At 54.7% G+C, this 14,038-nt stretch overlaps 1 protein-coding gene across 1 annotated transcript; it reads left to right on the forward strand.

Moving 5' to 3' along the window:
* Positions 1–2,643: 2,643 nt before the first annotated feature.
* Positions 2,644–6,894, forward strand: CRYBA1 (crystallin beta A1). Its single transcript, XM_054287358.1, is given in 8 exon segments — positions 2,644–2,661; positions 2,663–2,675; positions 3,386–3,453; positions 3,990–4,109; positions 4,353–4,471; positions 5,982–6,123; positions 6,504–6,646; positions 6,747–6,894. Coding segments are annotated over 8 exon segments (771 nt in total).
* The last annotated feature ends 7,144 nt before the right edge of the window (positions 6,895–14,038 follow it).

Below are 14,038 nucleotides of genomic sequence, written 5' to 3' on the forward strand. Positions count from 1 at the left end.
CAGCTGAGCAAGGAGCCCTGGGCATGCAGTGGTGGAGAAGATGCAGCTCTTGCAGGGCGGAGGACGGCGGCAGTGAGCACAGACAGCCGCCTGCTTTTGTCACACTGTCCTTTGTCCCAGGCACGTGGCACCAAGTGCGGGGAGCCACAGCCATCTGGAGAGCAGGGATGGGGTCGAGTGATCTGGAAGGGCAGCAGAGCCTGTCTGAGCTTTCAGGAGGGTTTTCCAGCTGCAGTGGCGAGGGGGACACACTGTGTGGCTGTAGCTCTGCCCAGCACAGCACAGGCGGGTGAACAGCCAGTCACAGCCTGTGCAGCTCCTGCTTCCTTATCACACTGGGCAGGTGGTGATGGGCTGGTGCCGGTTGGAACTGCCAAGCTGTGGGACAGCACGGGGTCCCCAGTGCCACACAGCTCTGCCACCCTCAGCCACCCACTGGGGCCACTCTTCTGCCCCATCCCCAGAGCTAAACACCCTGTGTTTTCCAGCAAACTGACCAGCTGTTCCTGTACACATGATCCCATCTGGCTTTGTCAGGAACAGGTTGGGTTGCCCCCAGCAGCTCTCCCTGGCAGAGGGTTCCCCAGGCACCAGCAAATCCCACATCCAAGGAAATTCTCTGTGTTGCCCAGGGTTTTCTGTGTAGAAGCAGTACAGAGCTCTGGTGCCAGTGGCATTTTGCATGCCCCTGGCAGGCACACATGGCTGGCCAGGGCAAGGGCCCGGAGCCGGGTTGGGAGGGGAAGCATCTGTTTTGCAGCACCGCGGGGTTCCCTAAATAGGTCACTGCATTTTTATAGTCTCTTGGATCTAGAAAAACCAGTTGTTCTGGACAACCTGTGGACCCGCCAGCATCACTGGCTCCCCAGGCACTTGCTGCTGTGTTCCCAGATCCTTAGGGGGGGACGGGACACCTGCCCCACCAGCAGGGTGAGGGGCTGGGGGGGTCCACAGCAGCCTGAGCCATACTGGGGTCCTGTTATCTGCTGGCCATGACCAGAGTGGGCTGTGCACGCTGTTTCCCCCCACCTTTCCCCTGGCTTGGGGTGGCTGCCAGCTCCAGGCTTTGCCCTGGGGTGGTTTCCAGCCAGGGTCAGTTTTCCCGGTGCGAGGGGAGGCAGGTGCCCGCGCGGGGTGCGGAGGGCTGTGCAGTGCCACACACACCCACGCACAGCCGCATGCGCCGGCCGCGTCCCATCCTGCTCGGGCTGAGCTCTCCCTCTAGTGGCACCAGGCTCCTGGCAAAGCCTCCGCGCTCCGGGGTGGCCGCAGCCGTGACCGGGGCATGTCCGAGGGGCTGGAGCGAGCGGGAGGGCGAGCTCCGAGCTGACCTCCCCTCTGAGCCGGGATGTCCCAGCAGGTGCACAGGGAGTGCACTGGGTGGGCTCTGCAGGAGCATCCCACCACCAGCCCCATTTTGGCACCTTGCAGAGCGCAGGTGGTCCTGCCCTTTTCCATTCCCTGACCCGAATTTGCTGGGATGTACTGATACTGTCAGCTGGCGCGCCAGGCCTCGGGGGTGCAGCCCCACGGCTCCGTGTCACAGGGACACCGATCCCACCCCTATCCCCATCCCGCTGCAGCCAGCGAGGAGAAGAACCCCCGCAAACCCCAGCTCCCCCCATGAGGGCAATGCCCTGCCCGCAGCAGGGCTCCCCCGGACCCCGCTGAGCCCCAGCAGGCCCGTCTGGGCCGGTGCCACCCCGCCGCGCGTCCCCGCAGGGTCCCCCGGGCCGGGCGCCAGGCCCTGCCGCAGGCAGCGCTGACGGGGCGCTTTGTTTTGTGCGGCCGCGCCTGCCCAGCGGGGAGACAAAAGGGGCAGTCAGACGCGGGCGAGCATTGTGCTGGCAGCCATGCGCTGAGGCAGCAGCCCGAGCCGCCACGCTCGCCTCGTGACCCCCGACGGCCCGGGCTGTGCCCGCCATGGTGCCCCGGGGCCTGCAGTGTCCGCCCCATGGCGGCCCCGCTTGAGGAGGGGGCTGTGGGGCTCGTGGCTGGGGTGACCGCAGGGCTGAGCCTCCCCAAGGCCGTGGCAGGTGTCCTGGGTGTGGGGTTGTGGTGGTGGCAGCGCTGTGGGGAGCGTTGGGGCTCGGTGTGGTTGTGGGAACATGTCTGGCAGGGCCACGCCAGTTCTCACCTCCAGCTTTCCTCGCCCGTGATGGGAGGAGGGTGTCCACGCCAACACGGTGACAAGGAACGCGCCTTGGGTGGTGAAACGAGGTGACAGTGCCTGGTAGATACTGTGCCGAGCCCACCACCCGCAGGGTCTCACGGAGAGGTGTCCCCGCCGTCCCCACGGTGCCAGCTGGCGCCAGGGCCAGGCCAGCCCCCAGGCTCACCCCGTGACGGCGCGGTGCATTGCCCCTGGAAAATGCCAGCGCGGTCAAATCGTTGAGTCATTTGTGCCCAAGATTATCTGTGCAAACAGCCGCCCCGATTATTTTTTTTTTTTTTATTATCAAATTTTTTTTCTTTTTCCCTAAGAATGTGGCTCAGACCATGGGGATGAGCAGCTGAAATCTCCTGGGATCAGCAGGACAATGCCAGAGCAAGCATTGTGCTGACGGCTCTGCAAACGCTGGCACCGGTTCCCGGCCAGCAGTACCCTATAAAAGCTGAGCCGCTGAAGTAGGCAAACATTACATGGGCGAAGCAGCAGTAACCGCCTGAGCTAGGTGAGTCCTGGACCGATGCGCACCTCTCCCACCTCACCCCTCTGCTGCCAGCCCTCTGGGCAGGCACCCTTCCTCCTGCCTGGTGGCAAAAGACACCCAGAGGGACTGTCACTGTTTTCCGTGGCATAAGACAGGCTCACATGTCCCCGCTGGCAGCCAGGGGGGCTGAGAGCCCCTCTACAGCAGGGCACCCCACTGCCGGCACCCACCGGCATGGTTGGCATCTCCCACCATCAGCCAGGGCTGTGGGAGCCCACCGTGCCTCCCAGGGGACACCGGGCAGGGAGAGGGGACCAGGCGGGTCTGTTGGACACTGCCAGGCACAGGGCAGCCCGTGCCCACTGAAGCCCCCTGCTCTCAGGGATGTTTTTCCTAGTGGTGGTCTGGCCCCGGGGAAGGAGAAAGGGGGATTGGGCACTATGCCCTGGTGGGAGTGCAGGCTCCATGCCATGGCAGGGAGGAGGGAAGGGGCACTGTAGTGGTGAGAAGGGAGCACCTTGCTTTGGATGTGTCCTCCCTGCTGTGTCCTGTTCCCCGTCCTGGGGCTGGCAAGAGGGTCTCCCTGTGGCTGGTGTGGCTTGTCCCCAGCAGTGGGGCAGCTGTCCTTGAACTGGCACTGTGGGTGTAGGCACAGAGCTGTCCCCAGCCTCGCGGGGGGGGGATGCACAGGGACATGATGCAGTAAAAACGGCTTTTCCTTCCTTCTCCAGACACCGATCCAGCAGCAGCAAAGATGGCTCAGACAAACCCTCTGCCTGTTCCCATGGGCCCGTGGAAGGTACGTCCTCACAGTCCCTGTATGTGTGCAGGTAGGGAACAGGGAGAAGGGCAAAGCCCATCCTCTGGGGCCAGGAAAGCTGCACAGGGAGCAGAAAGGCAGGGATGAGCACAGGAAACAGGCACCCCTGGGAAAGTGCCTCCTGCCTGCTGAAATATCTCCCGGGTGTTTTTCATAAGGCTCTTCACAGCACCCTGGGCCAGCTGTGCCCTGCTCTTACCAGCCATCCCTTGACAAGCAGTTACAGAGCCCCCAAAAGCCACCGGCTGTAGTTCACCCTCCCCTGTCCATGCAGACAGTGGGTACTGTGGAGCAAGGTGGGCAGCAGCCCCAAGCGGTCTGGCAAGAGCCCCACGGCCTCTGGTCGAGGAGGGAGCCGAGAGGGAGAGGAGAAACACGTGCACGAGTGAGGAGCATCCCGTGCACAAATAAGGAGCCTCCCGTCGAAGCCTGGAGCTGTCGCGGGAGAGGAAAACATCAGCAGCCCCCAGGGAGGTGCCCCTTGCCCTTTCCCCCGTTAACCCTCTTTGCCCTAGAGCGTTCGGAGCAGAGGCCGGGAGAACCGCCAGCCACAGCCCTGCCACCCGCCCGTCCCAGAACGGCTCCGCTCCTCTCTCCGGACGGCAGCGCTGCCCCGGGAACTGATCTCCGCAGGGGTGAGCAGGAGAGCGGAGCGGGGCCCGGCCTGCGGCTGCCCCGGCACCAAGGCAGGGCGTGGCGGGGCCGGCAGTGCAGGGACGCGGAGCGTGCGGGGCTGTCCCGGCCCAGAGGGTGCCCCTGCAGCCTCCGCTGGCTCTCCCCCTGACGGAGCCACCCTCCGTCCCTCTCCCAAGAGGCGCTGAATTGCCCGGGGCCACTGCTGGGCAGTTTCCAACTCGGCAGCTCGCTCTCCGTTCCAGATCACCGTGTACGACCAAGAAAACTTCCAGGGCAAGAGGATGGAGTTCACCTCGGCCTGCCCGAACATCATGGAATGCGGCTTCGACAACATCCGCTCCCTGAAGGTGGAATGCGGCGCGTGAGTACCCAGCTGCCAGGGGAGGGGGTGCTTTCCCAGGCAGGGACAGGGGTGCCCGAGCGCGGAGTGGGACCAGCTGTCCCCGCTCTGCTTGGCTGGCGACGAGCACCACAGCCAAGGGAAGCCAGGCATGGGAGATCCTAGGATAGAGCAGCCCGTCCTGGGCAGCCCTGATACAGAGAGAGGGCCAGGGGACAGTGGCAACACCTTTGGCATCACCCCAACTGCCTCCTGCAGGGCTGGACCAGTCAGGTTTGGAGCAGGGCTGCTGCCCAAGGATGCAGAGAGGGTCAGTGCTCAGTGGCCTGGCTTAGCCTGATCCCTGTCCTGAAGCACCAGCCCTAGAGAAATACCCAGCCCTGCTCTGCCCTGTGCTTTCCCTGCCACTGCACAGCTTCCTAGACCAGGACAGAACCTTCCCGCAGCTTCTCCAGTGCTGAGAGGGGCGGGGAGCAGAGCTGGGCTTCTCCGTGCGCACGGGAATCCTCCCTGGCACAGGCAGGGCACCTCCCGAGCAGCTCGGAGGGGCGGAGTGCCGGGAGCGTCCCTCGATGCGCATCCCCCCGGGGCGGGAGCAGACGAGACAGATTTGTGCTGCTATCTTTAGGACGTGTAATGCTAATGGGATTACAGCAGCGTGCGTGCTCACGCTCTAATCAGCTCCCTGCTCCAGTTGATGTGCTCCTAATCAGGCTGTTCACCTTGCACAGGGTGGGCTGGCTGCAGGACATGGCTTTGGGGCTCAGTTTGGTCAGTGGCAGGAAACCCTCGACCCCCTCAGCACCCTTTATACCCCATCAGCTGGGGATCCATGCACTGCACAGCCCCTCCCACTCACCTTCCAACCCCCAGCCCAGGCTCTGCCTCCCTGCTCTGCCTGTGGCTCTGTCCCCAGTCTCTTCAAGGGGACATCCCCACCCTGGGGACAGGCAGGTGCTGTGTGGGCAGCTCCAGGGCTTGCAAAATGCGTCCTGCAGGGTGGAGGCATCCCACTCACCTCTTCTTGTTTGTTTTCAGCAAGAGGGGGAGGCAGAAAGGGGAAAGGCCATAGGTCCCTGCTCTCTGCTCAGAGCCAGATGGGCCCTGCCTGCTGTGGGCATCAGGAATTCAGGTCTTTCCAACAATGTCAGTTGTAATTGGGAAACAAATAAGAAATGAGGCCTTTGGGAGGAAGGGCAGCTGGGGCATCCTGAAGTGATGCTGGTCTGTATAAATGATGACAGAGCAGCCAGGGGGAAGTGCCACCTGCACAGGATGAACCCCAGGATCTCCCCCCTTCCCACTGCAGCCAGGGATGCCCTGTGGGTGCCTCTGCAGCACCAGAGGCAGTTTCACCCTCCCTGGGTTCTCTGCCCACATCCAGCACCGCTTCCTTTCCTCCCAACCTGTGGGCAGAGGCCAGACCCCAACCTCCCCTTTTGCACCTACATCCTGCCCGTAATGCCAGCTGCCAGCAGGATGCCCCAAGCTGCTGCAGGAAGCCCTGGCAGCCCTGGCTCTGTTTTTGCAGCTGGGTCGGTTACGAGCACACCGGCTTCTGCGGGCAGCAGTTCATCCTGGAGAGGGGAGAGTACCCGCGCTGGGACGCCTGGAGCGGCAGCAATGCCTACCACATCGAGCGCCTGATGTCCTTCCGCCCCGTCTGCTCCGCTGTGAGTGTCCCACCCAGCTCTGAGCCCCTGAAAACGGCCCAGGCCACGCCAGGGAGGTCAGGAAGGGAAAACACAGGGGCAGGCTCAGCGCTTCACCCCCCAGTCCCAGCAGGGTTTGCTTTCTGTCCTGTTTTTTAAAGCTTTGGAGGGAGTTTCTGGGCTAGCTGTACATGACCAGAGTAGGGAACAGCCAGCCTGAGAGTAGCTGTGGTAAAGCTGACACCTCCCAGCCACCCAGAAAACTCCAACCAGCCAGGGTCTGAACACCTCCCTGTCCAGGCACCCTCTGAGTAATGCCATAGGGAGTGACAGCCCTGCCATTCCCACCCACGCTGGGGAGGGAGCAGCACCTCCCCCTCACCCCCTGCTCTCCCCCACAGAATCACAAGGAATCCAAGATCACCATTTTTGAGAAAGACAACTTCATCGGCCGTCAGTGGGAGATTTCTGATGACTACCCCTCGCTGCAGGCCATGGGCTGGGCCAATAACGAAGTGGGCTCCATGAAGATCCAGTGTGGCGCGTAAGTGACAGCAGCAGCAGGGACAAGCTGCCACCACTGTGCCACCACGGCGGGGACACCCTGTAACCCCCCTGCTTACCTCTTTGTCCTTTTCTTCCAGCTGGGTGTGCTACCAGTATCCCGGGTACCGTGGCTACCAGTACGTCCTGGAGTTTGACCACCACGGTGGAGACTACAAGCACTGGAGAGAGTGGGGTTCACACGCCCAGACCTCCCAGATCCAATCCATCAGGCGTGTCCAGCAGTAGCTCCTCACTTCCCAGTACATCTCTGCAAAGGTTTCGAAAGCTCACCGGCTCCCTCTTGGTGCTAATACTCCCCTCCCGAAATAACCACCCCCTCTCGTACTGCCACTGCTTATGGAACAACACTCCCAAAACGGTACCGACTGCCACAATTGCCAATAAATGTGACTGAAAGAAAAAGATAAATCAGCTTGGTGTGTGTTTGCTGGGGCGTGTTTGGGACTGAGGTTGCAAATCCCCATTACAGGAGCAGATTCTTTCCTATTTATTTTAAGCTGGGCTGAAGTGAGGTGGGGCTCACACTGAGGGAGGTTCAGACCCCCACTGCTGCACAGACACCTTTGTTTATTTCTCTCCCTGCCCTCTCCTTCCCCTGACAAAGTAAAGGACACCTGGAGCCACCCCACCTATGTACACACAGCTCCTGGGCTCCATGGCCAGCACTGCCAGGCCTCTGGGAACCCCCAAACCCAGGCTGCTCCTTGAAAACGCAACAAAGAAAGTCACACTGACACCCACAAACTTTAAAATTTTTATTCAACAATTTACATCACTTATTGTCTGTCTTAACGTATTCGATCTACACAAATTTCTTTTTTTTTCTGATAAAATAATAAAATTTGGATAAATTTTGAAGACCTGTTGGTGCAGAATAAACAAAATTTCAGGTAAGGTTGTTTGTTTTTTTTTTTTCTTTTCTTTTTTTTTTTTTAAACATTTAGTGTGAAGTATGACATCATTGGTAAAGATACATCATGCCATTACAGCTCATGGACATTACCTATCCTTACAGTCCGTGACATCACCCACACCAGCGCAAGGGGCTGCGCCAGACACAGCTACAGCAGGTTTTACACTAAACTCCTCTAGCCACCCTCTCACCACTGGGAAAACGCTTTTCCAGCTGGGCACACCGAGTGCATTCACCTAATCAGAAATTACCGGGGAGGGGAGAAGGAAACAAAGACTACCTTGACTGATCCGTGTGGTCGCACACTACAACATGGACACCAAAGAGGGGCTGCCCCTCTCCGCAGGTCAGAGGTAATTCAGCTCCTGAGCAGGTAGAGCACAACCCCTCGCAGAGATTTGAATACAAACCAGGAACGAAATGAGAACTTATCGACGGGGAAGGGGGCAGGAGAGGAGACAGACCCTGCCCGGCTCTGCCTGCAGGATCCCTCCAGCCCCGGCTCGCGGTCGGAGCGCGCGGTCGTGTTTTGCACCGCCCTTAACACTGAAATATTCAGGGAAGGGGAGAGAGGGGCGTCAGTCCCCCCCAGTAAACAAGTTGAGGACCTTCAGAGGCTGGGAAGCCGCTGAAGGTGTGTAAGTACACGTGTGATGGTAGATAGAAAAGCAGCCCTGTTCTGTATGAAAAAAAGCTGTCAAGTTAGTACAAATTTCTGCCATGGCGAAGGGAACAGGAGGAGAAAGCTGTCAGGGTCCCTCTCCCATCACAAAATCCCGACTCTCCCGCACACAGGCTCTGGGCTAAGCAACATGTTTCCAGAGGTGATACCTGCAACCCAATGCACCTAACACGTGAAAACAAAATCAAAATAAAGCTCTCACCCCTGAGGCTGGAGGGAACCCAGACTCCGCTCCAGCCCCGCAGCGGGATAGTGAGGAACCCCGTCCCTCCTGCCTCACAGTGGGAATACACAGCAGTAGGATTCCTCTTGGTTCATTTTGTCATTAGAAGCCTCGAGTTTGCCCACACCACCGGCCTGCAGCGCAGTGGACTGGTCTCCATCCCCTCCCCAAAGCTGCTTGGCGTGGGGGCTCCCTGTCCCCATGGGGACACCACTGGGTGCCACCAGCACGCTCTCCCCGGAGACAAAAAGGGCACTGGTTCATCTGACAGCACAAAGTGTATCTGAGACACAAGCCAGCACACCCCGCTCCCTCCGATTCAATTACTAAAGTAGGCTCTTTAAAATAAAAAAATAATATATATATTTATATAGCTATACAGAGAGATACAGAGAAAAGCAAAGGAGAGAGAAAGGCTACTAAAAAAATCAAGAAGCGCCAGTTTTTTGCTACAGCTGTCAGCAAAGAACTGTCACCTTACATCATACCCTCCGAGATGGTGAAGAGAATGGAGGCAATGACAGCACAGGAATGCAAAAGAGGGCAGATAAGTCACTTCTGGTAATGAGACACAAATTAAACTTTCAAAACATGTGCATAGCTTTATTCATCTGCTTCAAGCTAACCTTTTCACGGAGCTTCAGCGAAACCCGAGTGTGCAAAATGCATTTCTAAAAAATAATGCAAGCAAGCTTTCACATTTACTGTGGCAGAAGTACAGAGAGACTCGGACAGAATTCTCACACGCTGGGGCAGGAGATGGAGAACCCAGAATTGCACAGCTTAGAGTTCTGAGTCACTGACTGCAAACACAAGCGTTTGGATTTCGTTAACTTCAAGCAAGGCGCGTTGACTTCTCCTTTACAAAAAAATCTTGTAAACCCCACAGAAACAAGAGCCACAACCTGGCGGGGAATAAATCCCCTGGATAATGGGATCATGGTGCCACACAGAGCCTGAACTCCAGCAAAGACGGTTCCAGCCCTCAGCTTGTTTTGGCTCTGCGGGTGAACCGTGGCAATGCTGATTTTTTATCCACAGAAGAGTGAAGCAGCTTTTCCTTCTCTCCCTCCCACTCCCCTCTGAAGTCACAGGTGCCACTGCACAGGACATCATCCCCAAACTAAGACAGCCACTACACAGGCTGGAGTCCAGCTCTCACTTGATCCCAGGGGTCACTGGGACACTGAGGAACCCTGTGGATGGGGAGTGGCCCTCGTGGCCACAGCCCCAGCTCACACCCCACCACCTCTCTCCAGAAAGACTAAGCACACATGCAAGGCACATTGAGTCAGATGTACACACACACCTCGGTGTGCAAAAGAGCAAACGCTGTCTGAAAAGGAAAAAACTAACTAAACAGGCAGAAAGCTCTGGCCTATGTATTTGTAGACTATTTTCCAGGCAGTTGTAATCCCCAAGTGTTTTTCCTACACGACTTTAGACCTTCCTTACTCTTACCCCACTTTGCAGAGAGGTACTTTATATTCCTAAAGGATCTTCTATAAATAGTCAAGTAAAATCCCTTTTTCCCCTCCAGTAAACTCCTCCTCCAGGGTACACATCCCCCACCATGGCCCAGGTGTGACCCACAAAGAGAAGAGGTTCTGGACCTGCCTGTGCCTCACCACAGAGCCTTGATGCAGTGAGACCTTCCTCCAGTGCTCCCTAAGCCTTTCACTGGCAGGTTTGGGCTGGGTGGAGGGCTTCACCTCACTTTTTTCTTGGAAAACATCCAAGCCCAGGCACTGAGTGCTCCCCAGGTGGAGAAGGAGCTGGTGGGTCCCCAGCACTGGGATAAGGGCAGGACGGAGGCCATGCAATCCTTAATACTGCTGGTTAACTTCACATTGAGACAAAGCACTCAGAAGAGCTTTTTTAGAGATGAGCAATTTCCTTCTATAGATAAATTCAAATAGAAAACAAATATACTAAAACCAGAGACGAGACAAGAGCTGACTGAGGTTTTTTCTACCTTACAATTTACTCAGGCACCTTTCCTGCACCACCAGCCACGGAGGAAGGAGAAGTTGAAAACCTCAGGGATTTGCACTACCCTTCCAATAGCAGCTTGAGAAAAGGAAGGAGAGAAAAAGAAAAAGAAATAATAAAAAATAAAAAAGCACAGTGTTCTCTCAAGTTAAAAGAGTTCTCCTTTGCTTGCGTTTGCATAGAAATTCCCATAGGTCAGCACCAAAATCAGGTCCACCCCTGTCCTACACCCCAGCTCCCCCAGTTCCTACACTCCCCCAGTTAGTGGCTGTGTTACAGGAGGGTTCAGCTATCTGCAGAGGAACTACACGGTCATGTTAAAAAAAAACAAAACAACAAAAACGAAAAACAAAAGTGCATCACACATTCTTGATTTTCAGGGTTACTTATAGCAGCAGCAGCAGCATTAATCCAAGACAATGAACAGTTGTAGATTCGTTCTTAAATGCAGCAACACTTAATGAAATGTCTTCAGGGGAAGGGCATAAGAGGGTCCTTCTCAAAAATGAAAATTAGACTATTCAATATGGACAAAAAGGAGATAAAACAAAAATTAAAGACACAATCTTATTTACATTTAAAAAACAACATTCTTGTTAAAATATCTTTACAACACCTAAGCAAAAAAATATGTATTTTAAGAATAAAGCAGGAACTCCTAAAGCAGTATCCATTTTTGGAACCCTTATTTAGCACCTGAGGAAAGACTGTATGGAAAGCAGACAGGCTGGGGATTTTTTTTTTTTTTTTTTTTTAAGAAAACTGTAAGTTGTATTTTTGCTAAATGTTCAGAAGTTCGCAGTACACAAGTTTCATACCACAAAAAGAAATGAGCAATTCTTTTTTTTTTTTTTTTTGTTTGTTTGTTTTCTTCTTTTTAAAGATCTTCTACTCATTAATAAGGCTGTAGAAAAGGGACACCGCTATCTTACAAAATGGCTTTAGAGCTCTGGACATGTTATATGAAGCTTTCTGATTAACAGTCAAGATAAATCCAGCTCAGCATCCCCTGGTGAGGGCACAGGCAGGACTCCTGCTCCAGTCCAGCACAGGGAATGGGCTCATGCCCAGGACATGAGGCCACCACAGGGCTCTTTCACCTCCCCAGACATCCACAGCTCCACTCTCCTGTGGCTTTAGAGGATCTTGGGCAGGGCAGAGGAGCAGAGCCTGACCCTGGGGTGTAACATGTACTGGGCAAACCTCTAAAGCTCTGTAATCCCTGGAAGGCAGCACATGGAGATCTCCTTCCACCAGCCCTGGTTCCTGCTTCCCAGCTGTGTGCACGAGGGTTTTCCCACAAGGAAAAACACTCTGGTGGTGGCCAAAGCCAGAATTACTCTGGCTTTCTTGCCTACTCCACCACACCAGCCCTTGTCCCTGCCTTACACACCAGTGTGAAAACGTGCAGCAGCTTTGAAGTGGGTGAATCCTTGTTCTCTCCCCTCCCAACCTCACCAGCTCCCTTGTAAACAGCCTCTCTGAGAAAAATCACAACTGATGGACGGACAGAAAAGTCTTGTAGGGATGAGAGAGAAATACTCTGAAAGCTTGGGACACCACAGCAATTTACTAAATAAAGATCAAAACCTGGACACACAGGAAAACTACCGGCAGTTCTGGCTGTGAACGCCATCACTCCCAGATGTCCCTGAGGTCACCCACTGGCCACTTGGGAAAGGACACCATGGTGTTATTGTCACACTGCCTTGAAGGTGAAAGCACTAATTACACACACAACTGGGAGCACAACTTCCAGCTCTTTTTTTCCCTATTTTTTTTCCTAGCAGGAAGCAATTTTCCTTTCCATTTAGCTAGCTGGCTCACCCATCACCCACTCCCAGGCGCTGGACTCACAACCTAGTGAGAATTGGGTTTCTTTCCACATTTCAAAGAAGTCCACAGCAGCTATGAAAGGCAAAAAGTGGGATTTACTAGCTCAGAAAGGTTTGAAGTGGGTTAGTGACAGAATCCACGCCCTGGAGGTACCCACTGGTCAAAGAGAAAGGAGATTTCTACCAGGTTTCACAGATGATCGAGGTGGGTTTAACTCAACCAAACTAAAACCAAACTCCAAGCAAAGCCTGAAAGCCATTGCTTTGCCAATCCACCAATTGGGTGGAGTGGGAGAGAGCAGAGACTGAAGGCCCCAAACCACTGTCATGGAGCAGTTGTTAAAGCACCTCTTGGAGCACATGAACACTCCATGATGCACCAAAAGCAAGCAGATCCCAAGCTGGATCTGGCTGGCACTACATGCTCCAGTCCCTATTACACAAGACCCTGTACAAGACACACCCAAAAGAACCTGCTGGCAGAGGAGGAGAGGTGGGGAATGACCAGAGGAAAAAGGAGACAGCCCCTGCCTGTGCAGGAATCCTCATTCCAACAAACAAACAGCCTGGAAAGGGAACCAGAGGAAAGGGACTCACAACGGGAACAGAAACAAGAGAGAAGCCTTAACCTGAATTAGTATCCTCATAGCTAATAAAAAAATAGGTCATGATCTCACCCTTAGTGCTGCTTTCCAATACTAGACATACTGGAGGGGTTTTGATTTAAAACTTTCTTTACTCAGTGTAATGCAAACAATGGCACAAATAAATACACGCTCACTCTCCTCACAGGTCAGATGCTCGCCCCCAGAGACACCCTCGGGTGCACACCCAGGACAGGAGGCTGCTGCTCCCCTTCCCAGGCTGTATTTGGTTTATGCTACAGTACTAATACTCTTGAGTCAAACAAAAACAAAACAAAACATGAGACTTATAGCAGTAACACCTTATCGTTATTTCAATGTGCTAAATTAGTCACAGCTCAATTTCAGTTTTTTTTTTTCTTTTTTGTTTTTTTTTTTTTATAAGCTTACACAAAAATAATCAGAAAACAGATTAAATCTTAAGATATTTTTAATAAGTGCTCAGTTAAGAATTGTGTGAGGACTTGGGGAGGACTGCAGACAGCGACAGGGCGAGTCACACGACAGCACGAGGAAGTTCCTTCCATGGTCCTGCCTGGCTCTAGGCAATTGTCTATCCCAGAAACACCAGGGAGCCGCAGCTACAGGAGCTCAGAGAGAGGAATTCCTAACTGCTTAGAGCTGAGCACACGCCATGGAGCTCATGGAGACAGACAGACAGACAGACAGACACGTGAACAGAGGATGGGCAGAAATACAGCAGAGAAGGCGCTGCCGAGGGTGTTTCTGGATGGGTCCCGCTGGCGAGGCAAAGCCACAGAGATGAGCATCAGGGGAAATCCAGCCCAACCCATCGCTGAACCGAGCTCCTCTCAGCATCTCTTTCACTATTCAGGTGACAGACTGGACTAGGCCAACATGAGAGTCCTCAAATATTCAGCAAGACTCAGACCTTTCTAGAGGCGCAGGGTCAGTGCTGCTCCACTCCTGCACTGCCCCAAGCACAGCCCTGGGGCAGGGGTACAGGACAGCACAGACCCCAGGGAAGCAAAACAGGGTGGTTTTATTTTTTTTTCTTTTTTTTCTTTTTTTTTTTTTTAATGGAACCCAGCCCTTAAGGCGACAAGTGACTACACAAGG

This window comes from Melozone crissalis, unplaced genomic scaffold (assembly GCF_028551555.1).
Source record: "Melozone crissalis strain CALT ecotype California unplaced genomic scaffold, PUWL_Pcris_2 ptg000057l_1, whole genome shotgun sequence".
NCBI lineage: Eukaryota > Metazoa > Chordata > Aves > Passeriformes > Passerellidae > Melozone > Melozone crissalis.